Consider the following 14954-nt stretch of genomic DNA (forward strand, 5'->3'; position numbering starts at 1 on the left):
ATTTTCTTTACAATGAAACCAATATTTTTCCTCATCCACCAAGGATATCCCTACTGCTTCCTCTTTTCCAGCAGCTCATTACTGGAAATGTTTGGCCTTACTTCAAAAGAGAGGAATATGTCAACACCAGAACATCTGTGTCCACACAGAGCGTTTTGATGACAGTGATATACTCCATTTACATCAGTAACACTGAGCTGAACCTTGATGCTGTCTGCATTTAAAGATCTTACCCCACAGGGCAAGAGAATACAGGTCAAAAACGTTGATCTCTGTTTGATACACTCTCTACTTCAAGAGCGCTTGGCAGCAATTTGTTCCAGAGTCAAGAATCAAACTCACAAAGTGTTGCAAAGCTCGGAGCCATGTTTGCATAACCACATTCAAAACAAATATTAAAATTCACAGTCTCTGGAGGCCAATCTACTTTTGATATGCAGGGGTTTGTGTGCAATACGGTCAAATTCTAGCCTGAATACAGTAGGAAGTTTCTCATTTAAATCAAAAAGCCGTAACTCAGGCTTGAACATCTGTTATTAAGAGAGATAATGTGCCTATATCTCTCAAATGCAAAAAGGAAAACAGGCACTTTATCATCTAAAACTTAAAATTGGGTATCTAAAAAAAGGGAGTGGAATAGTTCTGTGTGACACAGAGTTGTGCCTATGTGTGGCCAGAGGAAGTTGGGTGATTTTCAATATGGAACAAATGCCTCCACAGGCAGGCACAATAATGATTAATTCCTCAAATATTCCATACAGAGGAGTTCAGAGATGAAGCCTGAGCTACAGAGTATTTGTAGCCCCTGGCTACTATTTAACTGGATTTTAAAACCTTTAGTGTTTCTTCAGGTTTTTGTAATTAATATATCATTTTCTAATTTAATTACACTGGGTCCACTAAACTGCTATGCTGACATAAACCCTAATATGAGGTGGAGAGTTTCAATAGTTTCCTTCCACACCTTCCTCCTGTCATGTAAAGCTAGCACTTTTGCTGCATTGAATGATCCAGTATTCCTTAAAAGACTAATACATACAAAACACCAAACAGGATCCAATCAATCCAGCTGGATATTGCCCTGCTCGTGCTCAAGGACCACAACCACCTGTGTGCTGCAGTAGCAGCTGCAAGTACTGGTAAATCCTATTTCAGCAAACAGAGAAAGAGAAAATTTTGTTTACAGGTTGCACTAGAATGCCATGGAAACAGATACAGAGGTAACTGTGAAAGGCATAATCCAAATGGAAGACAGCCCTGATAGAGCTCATATATCCAAAAATAATATATATGTTTTCTCACTTGGAAAACACATGCATAAATCCTATTAACATCAAGACAGAAAATTATACTGAGTAGACCCCAATATCACTAAGGTCCCTGATAACAGTATGAATTAATGTGCACCTTCAAAGCAGAGCAAGATGTTTTCATATGCAGACTATTAGGAAAAAAAATCATCTTAATAGAATAATCATCTTTTTAAAGAAAAAAATTACATCTTGAATTTTTGAAACAGGATTAAAGTGTGGTAGTAGCCCTGTAAAAGGAAGCTGCTCGGCACCTGCTGCCTACACTGTGCCTGGCTTCAGGCAATGTTATTCGTTCCTTGCTTTCATGGGAGCAAAACACATCCTCTAAAAATATAAAACACAAAAATAAATAGATCTCTGGGGAAATGGAAGAGAAATATGTTTTAAAAATAGTGAAGGAGCTTCTATGCTCTAAAAAAAAAAAGTCCATTTTGCATTGTTTTGTAAGATTTACACTTTAATTTGAAACCAAAGTAAGGCATAAAATTTGTATGAAAGCAATATCTGATTTATAGATAAACTTAAAACACAATACACTTAGCTGCAAATACCAGACCCCAGTGAGAAAAGGAAAAGGTTTTGAAAGATGATTAAAATATACTTGATAAATGTGGCCCTGAAATGCCCCAAAAGATTTTTCTGAAGTTAAATAGTAAACACAATTAACATTACTTTTGCTACAAAAAAACACTAAATGCAATGGATTATTTTAATTAATTTTAATGTTATTACATGTTCCTATTGAGCTGGAATTGAGTCCATCCACTAACTGTACTGTGACACAGTTCTTTTGTTCATATGACCTTATCTAGACAAAAAAGCCAAATATCCATTCTGTTGGTCATAGGAAGAGGAAGCCACATAATGAGAACAATCTTATGACCACCATTTCCATCTTGTGAGTGGAAAATTTGTGACAGTTGAAGCATTTAAGAGAGATATATTTATGAAGCACAGATAATGTCCAGCTTCATTAAATGTATTACTAATTAACCAATAAAAAGTAGCAGCTGTGAAGGCTGACAAGAATAACTTACTGTACACCTCTGGCCTAACCTCACTATCCATATTCAAACAAGTCTCCTGGCAAAGGCAAATCATATAATTCTTGGGAGTCTTGCATGCATTCAGACTCACTAGATTTACATATTATTATTCACAGTAGATTATTCATTACATTTGCTTTGAGAAAATGTACAATCTATATGGGTATTCACATGTTTAATATGCACATGACTTCCCGTTTTGTACATTTTCTGTAGCTGATGATGGCCTCCCTCTGTCTAAGACCAGGCACTGCTCATTCACCTGAGGTCAACTCACATGGCAGAGCTCACATTCGTCCACCAGACTCCAGCCACCCCAAAACAGGCAGAACAATTCCAACCAGCTTTTCAAAACCAGACCAAGTCCATCTCCCATAATATTTGCACGGGCTTTTTTGGAGATTAATGCAGGTCAAAAATAGCACAATAACTGTTCTAAGAGCTGGACCGTTTCTGAAAAACAATTTGCCCCAAGCCCTGACTGCTCAGTTGGACATCACTTCAGTCATGCCACCTGAAACAAGGCACTGCAGGGGGCCTCCAGAATTCACATTGTCCAGCTGCTCCAAAGAGAACCTGTCCTCACAACACTGATGTCTCAAGGTTCTCATTCTCTCAGGAAAAAGTGCTCCTCAACCATGGGGTCTTTGGTACAAGTGCCAAGTAAAACATGTTTATCTCATTAATTCTTTGAGAGAATAACTCACCACTTTGGTCGGCTTGTGGATTTCACCATTGGAGCCATCCCATCTCTGTAGAGGCTTTTTGTTTTGCTGAAGTTGACAACATTGAAAATTACTCTCTGGAGGGGAAAAATGGAAAAGAAAAGAGATCAGGTATAAATTCTGAGAGAGTTTCTACGTCTGCTATCTATACCAGATGTATAAAAATATACACAGATACTAAATAGATGTGTACCTTATAAATTATTGTTATTCTCCATAGACCTCAGATAATGGATATCCTGTCTGCTCCAAGCATTTAAAATGTCCATGTTGCTTTACACTGCATTGATATATATGTAATTAATGTTTTTAATTTAGCATGATGATTTTTCAATAGGAATCCTAGCCATACAAAAAAAAAAAAAATAAAAAAAATAAGAGAAGAAGAAAAGAGCAAGTCCAGTGTGCTGCACTTAACATTGCAGAGGTGGATGGAAATCTGGGTGATGGGGTAGTATTCCTTGTGAAAACCTTCTAACTGCTCCATAGAATCATAGGATAAAAACATAAAATTGCTGAAATTGGAAAAGACTTCTAAGATCAAGTCTAACCATTATCCAGCACTGCCAAATCCACAACTAAACCATGTCCCTGAGCACCACATCTGCATCTCCCTGAAGAAGGCAACCACTTCCCTGAGCAGAGTTCCAATCCTTAACAACCCTTTCCGTGAAGATTCTTTTCCTATAATGCAATCTAAAACCTCTTCTCATAAAACCTCTTGTCCTATTGCTTGTTATCTGGGAGAAGAGACTGATCCCCACCCTGCTACAACCTCCTTCCAGGTAGTTGTTAAGGTGTCCCTGATCCCCCTGTTCTCAGGCTGAGCCCCCCAGCTCCCTCAGCTGCTCCTCACCTCAGGGTGCTCCAGACCCTGCCCCAGCTCCGCTGCCCTTCCCTGGACTCACTGCAGCCCCTCAATGTCACTTTTGTCATGAGGAGCCCAGAACTGGACCCAGCACTCGAGGTGTGGCCTCACAGTGCCCAGTACAGGGGGACAGTCACTGCCCTGCTCCTGCTGCCACACCACAGCTGGTACAAGCCAGGTGCCCCTGGCCTTCCTGCCCACCTGAACACACTCTGGCTCATGTTCAGCTGCTGTCACCAGCACCCCCAGGGCATTTTCCCCAGGCAGTTTTCCACCACTGCTCCAGCCCAGAGCACTGCAGGAGCTGTGATGGCCCAAAGACTGGACCTGGCACTTGGCCAGGCAAACCACTAAAACTTATATTCGCACTTTACTTTTAGAACAAACTATTGTAATGTTGGCATCCTTCATAATGGTTCATGAGAAGCCTAAGAACTGATTGACCGCTGTTTAAAATCAAACAATTGTTGACTAAAACAATAAGATCAATTAAGCTTTCATTTGTAAAACTTTGCAAAAACAAATCTAGACCTTCCAGGCAGTCTGCTCAGGCAACAGGGAGTCATAAGATTAAAGAGAAAGGAATCAGCAGTGGGACACAAACAGGAACCAGGTTCATTTATCCTTTCAAATGGGGCAGGGAGGAAGCCAGGTAAGCTGCATAGGACTAAGTAGCTCTGTACTCAAGAAAAATTAAGCAAGTTTTTTTGAGGTAAGGTAGTGCTGAAGATTTTGTGAATGGGAGAACATACTTCCATGTTGTAAGTTCTACAAATCAGTAAAAGCAAAATCTGAAAATAACCTGTAGGTCTGACTAGAAATGACACAAAAAACTAGCAAGCTGAGAAAATCATATTCTTGAAGGTGGTAATTCAATTTTGCACCAAAGGTAGTGAGGAAACTACATATCCCTGCACAAGAGTTTTCATGTATTTTGAGATTTTCTAATGGCCATGAAATGAACTTATTTTTATAACTCCAGATGAAAGAATTCACTTAATTTACAGAATGTTATATTTGTAGTTTTAAGTATTTAAGATATTGCTTATGTGATGAAATATCCACCTTGGGAGGTCTCAAGTTATTTTCCATCTTCTTACTTTTACATGGATGGCTTCAAGCTAGAGAATGGTATTGAGGTCTCTACATGCTTTATGCTCTACATGGAAGTATTTCCCTCTATTAGAATGCTCAGATTTTCCTCTGTTACTTAACTCACTTCATATTTTTGAAAACAAATTAAGTTGCAACAAATTGGTTTGTTAATCTTGATGTTTGCATGGAGTGAATGAAACAAACAAGATCTCCAAACCAATTGCCTTAAACTTTGGATGCAATCATGTCACTGTTGGAAAGGGAAAGTTGCTAATTTTGTTGCATACTGACTCAGAGCAGACAGCTGGTAGAGAATGTTCTTATTCCAATCAAGCTTATTTTGTATAATGAGTTGGGCAAATGTACACAACTGGGTAAGCAATGTATATAAAAACAAAAATATGCAGCTCATTTAACAAAACACTGCAGATTATAGTGTTTCGAGCACTCCTGCTCGCCGCGGAGCGAGCAGTTAGCAATGCGTGCAATTCCCCCAGCATGGCACCGAGCTAGATTGGCAGAACCAAAAATTTAACAGCACAGAACAGAACTTTATCAACACACACCACTGAAGTAATAAAGCACACAAACCGAAGCACTCAAATGAGCAGCTGAACTCCGTCAAGTATTGCTGGTGATAGTTAAAACAGTCCATGCAGCTCAGCCAGTGAAGTGTGCGAAAATGTAATGACTACAGGATACACACTGGATACACACGCTGGAAAAATATCCAGCTTGCTCAATAAGGTATGCAAACAGCTTTGAACTGAATGCTATCATAAAAGGCTGTGATACAGCAATCAAAGTTTCGCTGAACATATCTAATTTTCAGTCTAATTTCTATCTATACTTATATCCTTTAACACACCAGTTATGCAGCATAAAGAGCAAAAGGACTAAAAGCAAACTGTGCACATTAAAACACTTTTTTTCAAGAAAATTATCACTATTCTAAGTGATTGTATGAGTTATAGAGATGTACAAGATTGTCATCTTATAAGCAATATAATTGAGATACTCCAAAATGAGTATTCAAGAATTTAAGAAATGTCAAGTTAAGAAAATAAAACTAGATTAAATGTACTTAAAATTCCCTAGAAATTGTTCTGGTCACCAGAGCATCAATACAGAGAAAAATGGTGGAAATTTTTGCAACAAAAATACTTGTTGGGTATTTGGGACTGTATGAATACCACTAAAAGAAGCAATATTCAAACCGACGCTGTACCAGAGATTACAATTCTGTGCTTTCTCTTCAGATTTAGGATAAAATCTTTAACCTGTTGCATTATTTTGACAAACCGACGTGCAATTTCTGGGTAGGTGGAAGAGGTGTGGTGCCGAAAAGCCTCTCAGGACGGCACGGAGTCAAACCATGCTCCTGGGGATGCACCAGAATGTGCTGTGGCCTCACAGCACGAGGGAAGGCAACTGCTGCAGTCTTGGGCTCTGTGCTGGGGCTGCCAAATCTGAGACAGATGTTGGAGAACATGAGACAAGGCAGGCAAGTTCTGCCCACTGAGAGAAGAAGGAGGACTTCTTTCCACAACATGGGTAGTAAGTTTTAATTTCAAGGTATCTTGCTGATAAAACCATTTTGACAGAAAACAAAGGAAAAGCTTGGTACTTCCTTTAGCCCTAAAATTCATTGATTATGTCTTGTTTTCCTTGTAGTCCTTCGCAGACTTACTTCGGGAATTAAAAGCACAAACAGGTATTAAGGGATGATCAGTGTGTTTAACACGAGCATGATAAAGATGAACCATGAACAAAAGGAGGAAAGGTGGCTGAAATATCTTATTTTTTTTTAATTGACATCAGTTTTCCTGACTGGAGCTGGAAGTAGCTGCTGTACCTGGGGGACAAGTACACAGCAGGGTGGTTTTGGTTTGGAGCTGAAGGCACTGAGAGTGGATGGTTGTATTGAGCATCATATTCCAGCAGGCTGGTGGGAGCACAGGGCTCACCCAACTCCCAGCAGGTTTTCCAACTGAAGCAGGTTTCCAAAAGAAGCTCACACCTTTGACAAAGGTTAAGTGCCTTCCCCCAGGATAAGGACACACTTAGGTCCCTTCAAAAAGGCTCCCAGGTTTATTTGCATGGTTTTCCCTGGCCGGCTGCTCACAGAAATAACTGTTCAGCTCTGGCTGACATTAAATGGGAAAAACAAACAAAAAAACAAACACAACATAGAACACCACAAAATTCTGCCTGAGGCAGACACCTGGCAGGGAAAATTTTGTGTCAAATCACTACAAGTATGAGAAGTTTTAACTAACTGAAAATAGGGTTTCTAGTAGGAAGTGTCAGGCCTTCTTAATACTGATGTAACATACATATATTAAATATTTAAAATTATATAATATGGTTATTACTAATAGCATAAAAAATTTAATTCAGTGGATATTGCTGAATGCTACCAGCACGAGCTGTCAAAGTACCTGGAGACCAATTGTTTGAAGTCAGTCATGAACAATTTCTGCATTTAACCAGATGAAATAAGAGAACTGGGCACTAAGTATTACTACTTACACCTTTCAGCTGAAATTAAGTCTGAGCTTTTGTGCTTTGAATGAACATTAAAGATCCAAAGGTTGTGGATACCATGGGGCTCTGCCTTGCTTACATTGCTTGATATCTTTCTTTCCTCTCCTATAGATTCTTTAGATATTACAGTGTTTTGTGAATTCCTGAAACCTGCACCTTTCTTGAGTTTGGTTCTCACCTTGACAAGAATCTGGTTTATCTTTTCCTTCCTTCCTTCCTTCCTCCCTTCCTTCCTCCCTTCCTTCCTTTAAAAAAAAAAATAAAGATGGAAGTTTTCATCCCTTTAAAGGGCAGATCTACTTCAGATGGAGAAAAAGAAAACAAGCAAACAAACAAAGAAACAAACAAAAAACCACAGAGAAACAAAAATTAACCAATCCCATTACTTGTGAGATTTTGAAACACCATTTATGAATGTGAGAAAGTGGCAATATGGGATTGCTGCCTGCTCACCAAAAAAAGTGCTGCATTTTGATATTTGAGTCAGAAGGTATTTAGGATCTTTTCTGACAATGTACCTTATACAAAGCTCTATAAAAATAAATTACACTGGAGGGACTTCCAAATGGTAAGAAAAAAGTGTCACCTGCAACTGTTATCAGTGCTGAAGAAAACAAGTAATATAACAGTCAGGACTGTGCAAAATCCCCAATGAGAACGTACAAGTAGCATTTTTCTGACCTTTTCAAATTTAAATCATTCATTACTGCTAACATTTTAAAATAACCCATGCTTTTCTTTTCCCTTTGTAGGAGCACTTGTCCTTTCAAATGGAAAAGTTTTTAATATTGACAGCATTTAGCCTTTTTCTCTTCAGCTAAGGAGCTTTCAAAACCTGCAGATGCTCAGGAGGGGAACATAAATTCTCACTTTCAGAGGGGGGAGGATGCTGGGGACCACTGAGAGCTCCACCATCCCCTCTCATCAGCTGCACCTGTGTCTTGTTAACTGGAAACTGTCGAGTCTTTAAAACACAACAAAAGTTTAGGAAAGTGACGCAGCAAAATATCACAGAATGTGAATTATTGGTGTTTTTCCCTTGGTAAAGATCTTCACTACATTACTTGAAAGGAAGGAATGCTGAAGTCTGGAATGTTACAAAGAGCAACATTAAAATGAGACCCCAATGATTTTAATACAGCAAGACTTCTGATACAATTATTTGCTAACTATTAAATTAGTTTAGCATTTATTGTGGTATTTGTCTATGTGTGGGAGATATTCTTGGTTTTGATGCTAGCCCATCACCTTTAAGCTGTGTAAGTGTTTTTCAGGTAATGGGGTTTAACTGTGTGTCAATGGGAAAAAAAATCTTTTAAAAATAATTACTAGTCTAGGCATTTTCCTGGTTATCTCTCCTTTCTGGCAGCTCTTTCTTTGCCCTCAAACTAATATGCTTAGGCATAGACCCACAGGAGGTGCAAGATCTGTGCAAGTCAGTGCTCCTTCCCCGTCTGGAATTTCACTTTTACTTCACTAAGTTCTATGGCAGGGGGAAACTGTGGAGAAGACCCTTTTCTAGCAGAAAGTTCCAAAAGGATTTTCTTTTTGGAATTGATACTCCCTGTTTAATGCCATGCTGTGGACTGATCACTGACCTGGCTCCTCTGTGTGACCTGTTGGACTTGAAAATTATGAGAGCAAGAGTCACTCCAAGTTATCCCAACTCAACTTTTTTTGGAAAATCAGCAGCTTTTCCAAAGAACAGAATAACAATATCGTTCTTTTGCAATCATAAGTCAGCTTTCTGTTTTAACTTTTCATCTGAACATCAATAATCTGACACTTTCAGTTGAAAACTCAGAAATGTCCATTTGGAGAGCCAGCAGTTGTGTAATTAAACTGACTCCTGTTCCTTGCTCCCTTGGGCCAAAATCTCCAATAGAATTGCAAATGTGTCACAAGACATATATTGGATTGTGTTGATTCATCAAAAAGAAAATAGCACAAGTCCTGACAGGGCATATAACCAGGCTACAGAGTTATTTAAAACAGGTTTGAAGCTGAAACCTTCTTGCCCTTTTTTTTCCCATTTTTTGTAGCAAAAGGTCAAAAATTTTGCAAATAAATAAAGGTATCTTTATTTAATCAGCTTGGGGGGAATAAAACAGTATACTTTTATTATTTCCCATTTCTTAATATATATGCAGGCTTTGGCAAAAGAGCCATTGCTGGGAAATTGCAGAGCTACAGGGATGTGTGAGCAACTTTTTGATAACTGACAGGTGCCTGAGCCCTGTTGGTCTTGTCATTGCCTTTTTCCATATCCATGAATATTTTCAGGAATCAGTAATAAAAGAAAACAGTTCACAGTCTTTCTCTGAGACGTTCTCAACCAGCTAAATTATTTCCTAATAGATTCCATGCCACATTGCAGCCACTGCCAGATGACATTTGAAGTAGCATCATGTATTAAACTCATTCTGCATAATTACAGAAGTTATCCATGTTTAGGTTCTATATTCTTTTCAATCAATATTATGGCTGCAGGTGGATAGTAACAGCTGGCTGTTCTGGAACGTGTTAGCAAAATTTGCGGATATCTTACATCCCTCAAGAGGAAGCAGCTGAAAAGACTTACATTTTCCTTTTCCTAATAGAAATTATTTAGCCAGTGAGAAGAAATGCTACAAAGTTGTGTAGGATTTGAAAGAGTTATTATTATAACATCTTCTTGGTGGTATAAAAAGATAATGCTATCAATGAATTGTTTTCTAGTCCAAATCCCCCTCCCATGGTGCAGTGCCCACAGGAGGCTTCAAAACAATGAGATCAGTCTGGAAAAGGGAAAGGGCCAGAAAAAGTCACCACATACAGGAACTATGGTAAGAACCAAAAGCCCGTGTTTATGACCACTGGCATGAAGTGTGTCCTGAAGAGCAGAGTATGAAGAGGCACTAAGTTCATGTGGGGGGAGCATTCTATACACTCTGCACAGACTGCTTTTCTGGGACCCTCATAAAGTGCAAACCAGCCCATGATCCAGAATCAAAGCCTCCCTTAGCACCAAGGGATACACTTACCAACAAATTAGACCCTGGTGATGGACATCAAAGTGATGCAGAGCTTACAGCATGCAGGTGGAGTGCTGAACACTCTCACCCAAAACACTGCAAGGCAGCAGGTGACAGTGGCACTAACAATGACAGAATGGCACTGATGTTTGTATGGATCATGATTTTGCTCAACCCCCTAAATACACAGAAGGTAATAATCACGATTTAAATAGCATGCAAACAGAAAGGCAGAAATACATCTGATACCCAGGCTGGAAGATGAGAATGAAAAGGCCTTTTCAAGTGTAGGTCCTTGTGAGGAAGATAAAGAAAGCCCTGTTAAGGGAGAGATTTGGATGATGCTTTTCCAGCAATTGTTTACTTTGTATTTTTGCAGCTGGCATTTTTCACCGTTAAAAGCTAATGTTTGTCTGGAGCTTGTGGGAAAATTCTGTGGGGGAAAAAGAAGGAGATGATAACACATAGAAGGCAAGACAGGATATGTGGGAGAGCTCAGAAAGCAGCACTGATGTATTTGCCTCAGTGTTCTCTGATGGGTTACAAAACAATGACATTTTGATGTGTTCAACCCCTGGTTATTACTGCCAGTGGTCTTGGTCACGTTACTGGGATCATAGCCTTGCAAACGTAAACCCTCTCTATTTACTTCTCCAGTAACTAAGCACAGATGGGCTTTGTGTCCAGGTTATTCATGGAGGTCCTTGCTTTTCCCTTTATTTTCTTTAATTCAAGCATTTTAGTAGCTATTACAATGAAACCTTTGAACCTTCTATGTTCTTCCATGCGTGGCTCTGAATAGTAATAGAATAAAGGTTTCCCATATTATACAGCTCCTTTATGTTTAGACAGAATTTGAATTGGATCCTTACTGGAGTAGCTGCAGTGCTGATGAAAAAACACTTGTTTTGTTTGGTTTGTTTTTTTTTTTTGGCTGGTTGGTTGGTTGGGTTTTTTTTTTTTTTTTGAGGGAAAATATAAACTATATGCTATCAATTTCATGAAAATAAGGGATATTGTTATAGCACGTACCCTCTAGTTTTCCTCTGCAAAATTAATAATCCCTCCTATTTCTATATAGCAGGGTTAAAATACTGGGGTTTTTTTCTGCTCTTTCTAGTTGAATCCTTTTGCAATACTGCAACATTCACACAATTCACCAGTTTCTATAAGAAAATGTAACTGATGTGTTAGTGTACATTGGAACCTTAGCATTGGCAACCAGGAGCTTGCAGTATTGATTTGAAAAAAAATGCTCATGATTTCTACAGTTCTTCAGCACTACTTCTTTTATTTTCAATTTTCAGTGCATAGAAGTCTACTGTAAGAGTCCAACTCATGTACTAATAGACTATTCAAAGTTTTGTGTTTCAAAAGAAAACCCAAGGGTAAGTAGAAGGAAATCTGATGTAATTCCTGCTATTTTTTTTTTGTACCTATTTGACATTTAGAATAAGACCTCAGAACTGCCTTAACCAACCTTAAGAGGGAGGGGATATAGGAATTGTACTCAAAGCTTTGAAAATCCCATTCTGAAGCTGAAATGCTGAATGTTAGATTCAAATGCTGATCTCTGTCTGTTTGCTAATGTGATTCACAGCATGTGGAATAAACATGTTTTGGCAGTTTCACGAATGGAATAGCTAAACAAAGGAACAGGGAGGATTTCAATAGGAAAATTAAATGTCTTAAAGCAGGGTGCCCTGCACTGTGTTTGTGTAACACAGGTGTCATTCCCCTCTGGCATTCCTCCCTGGTACTGGAAAGGGAAAAAAAGCTCAGCAATGGCAAATTCTTATTACTAGGGTGAGCAGTATTACTTCAGTACAGTCAGCCAGGTCCTTTTGCTCTAAAATGACAGTGGTAAATCTTTATTTTGCCCTGCCTGAGCTTAAAATGTAGATTAAAAAAGAAAAAAAATCTGTGTTCAGAAAAGCTCTCAAACACATAAATATTTAGCCCCACTTGAAGTGTTCCTAGAGGCTTAAAGTTAGCAAACATTCACACTTTCTTGCTGAATATGGGTGGATTTCTGATTCAGGATTTAAGATAGCCTAGAATTATGGGAGAAAAATGCTGGGTTTGCCAAAAATCCCATAGGCACCATTTATCCTTAGTAAGTGATCACTGTAGATTGGAAGTGACGTTTCTGCAGCTTTGGGATGCAGCAACATTTTTATTACTGTTACAGACCAACTTTAAGTGTAATATTGTTTTGTTAGTTTATTTATATCAATCTGCTTTATAAATAAAAGGAATTTGGAAATGGATCGCTCATCTTTATTGGCTTTGAAGTACAGAGTACTTGGTACTTTGATCAAACTATTATATTATACTGAGTTATAAGGAATATTGCTCAGATAACTAAGCAAGTCTCAGCACAAATTCTGGTAATTTTCCATCAAAAATAAGACTCCAAAAAGATATAAATATGGTACAGTGCAGAACATGTTTCTAAAAAATTGTTTAATGTATGGCCAAAGCCTCTTTCAATATGATAGAGATTTGATTTTCCTTCAGATCACTTCCAAAAGGTAGAGTAGAAATCTGCTGTGAAGTGCCCTCCTGCTAGAGAAAACATCATCTCTAAATGGTTGCTTATTCTTCTGCAAAGCAACAGCAACAGCAACAGCAAGCTGCTATGAGGCTACTATGAATGCTCTGTGCATTTTAACAGGTAAATTCTGCACTCTTTAATATGCCAGGTTGATGGAATATTCAAAGTTGCTGAAAACCCTTCTGGGGAAATGTGAAAATTGATAACGTTGCTTCTCATAACTCAGTATTTTAATACAACATCTCAATATTAAGCGTAATGCTGCAAAAAGATCTTTCACACTTTATGTTGTTCAATTTTTTCATTTTGGAAAAGACTCAAGAGTTTTTTTGGAAACCATATGTAAATTTAATTCCATTCAGATTTCCTAGAATTTTAAAAAATTGTAACAGCAGAAGACACAAATTATTAGTACAAAAAAAAAAAAATTGTAATCAAAGATCCAAGACATTCCTCAGCTCCCTTATGAAATAATCACAGCTGATCATCTCTCATTTCCCAGAGTATCATTTCAACTCTGAGCTTTCCAGAACACTAATGCAGTTTACATTTATTTTTACTGCAATGCATATGATAAGTTTTCCCCTGATTTTACTTATATCTATAGTTACATCACCTCATGAACACTGCTCTGACAGCCAGCCTGTAACTGTGTATCACAGAGGAAAAAGTCTGCAAACACTATTTTGGTGGCCAAGCCTGGGGAGAGGGGAAGGAACCCACTTATCACTAGGGAGGCAGGAAAATGCAAACAAAAAAAAAGAAGGACATGCAGTGGCAGGAGCAGAAGACTTTCAATAAATAAAAAATGCTAATATGACCTTAAAATGATGAGAAGTTTCCCACAAAATTGAAACAGTGCTCTGTCACCAAAACACAAATTCCCATTGCACAGGAGAATGCTTTTCTGTGGTCCTTACGTGCTTGACGCTGGATTCAACAGGAATTTTAGCTATGCCAGGAATAAAGACTGAAGCTGTAAATGTGACTGTGAGAAATAAAATGGTGATTCAGATTTGGGATGTCAGCTGCAAGAGCAGCACACTGTGCATCTCGAGAGGGTGAAATACATGGCTTAGCACTGCCCTAGTTCTGGATCATTAGGGATTTCCTCAGCATAAATCAAAGAAATCTAAATAGCACAGGCTCACCCCAGCTGCTGAGATCCCCAGGGTGGGACAGCTGAGTCATCCACGCTCTGTGGCAGCATCAGCTGCAAACTTTGCCACCAAAGGCTCCCTGGGATGGGGACCTTCCTTCCACGGGTGACAGTGACAGCACTGCACTGGTGACCTGGCACAGCACAGCCTCACATCACAGTCTGGAGATAAACAATGTCCTCGCATCAAGTAGCCCCTGTGCTTTCCCTATGTCTAAAGGCAGTTCTAATAGTGTTTATTTGTCTGTGCTGTGCCAGCTCCTATGAAATGCTGACATAAAAATATGGCCATAAAGGTTTCTCCAAGGTAAAAAAATGCCCATCTTCCAAAAATGAGTGGCAGTCAGGTTCCCTGTTTTGGAAAGAACAATTCTTCTTCTCATACTGTTCCTCACAGCACATGCTTTGAGCCTTTTCTTCCTCAAGGAATTGACTTTTTAAAGCATGCCTATAGGAAAAAAAAAAAAAAACAACAAAAACAAAACAAAAAAAAAGTGCCTTGCAGGATAGATTAAAATTTTGTCCAAGTTTGTAACTCTATTACCCTAACAATAAACTAGATTATAGGATATTTTATTAGAACACTGACAGTTCTAAAACCTATTAAAAATATGAACAAATCAATAAAGA

General features: G+C 38.5%; 1 protein-coding gene across 1 annotated transcript in view; it reads right to left on the minus strand.

The window, feature by feature from the left end:
• AGBL4 (AGBL carboxypeptidase 4) overlaps nucleotides 1-14954 on the minus strand; it is an 848931-nt gene that overhangs the window by 645859 nt on the left and 188118 nt on the right. The window contains exon 4 of the mRNA XM_062497943.1: nucleotides 3067-3161. Coding sequence (XP_062353927.1) covers nucleotides 3067-3161 — 95 coding nt within the window. The remainder of the gene's footprint in view (nucleotides 1-3066; nucleotides 3162-14954) is intronic.

Source organism: Cinclus cinclus, chromosome 8 (genome assembly GCF_963662255.1).
Source record: "Cinclus cinclus chromosome 8, bCinCin1.1, whole genome shotgun sequence".
Lineage (NCBI taxonomy): Eukaryota > Metazoa > Chordata > Aves > Passeriformes > Cinclidae > Cinclus > Cinclus cinclus.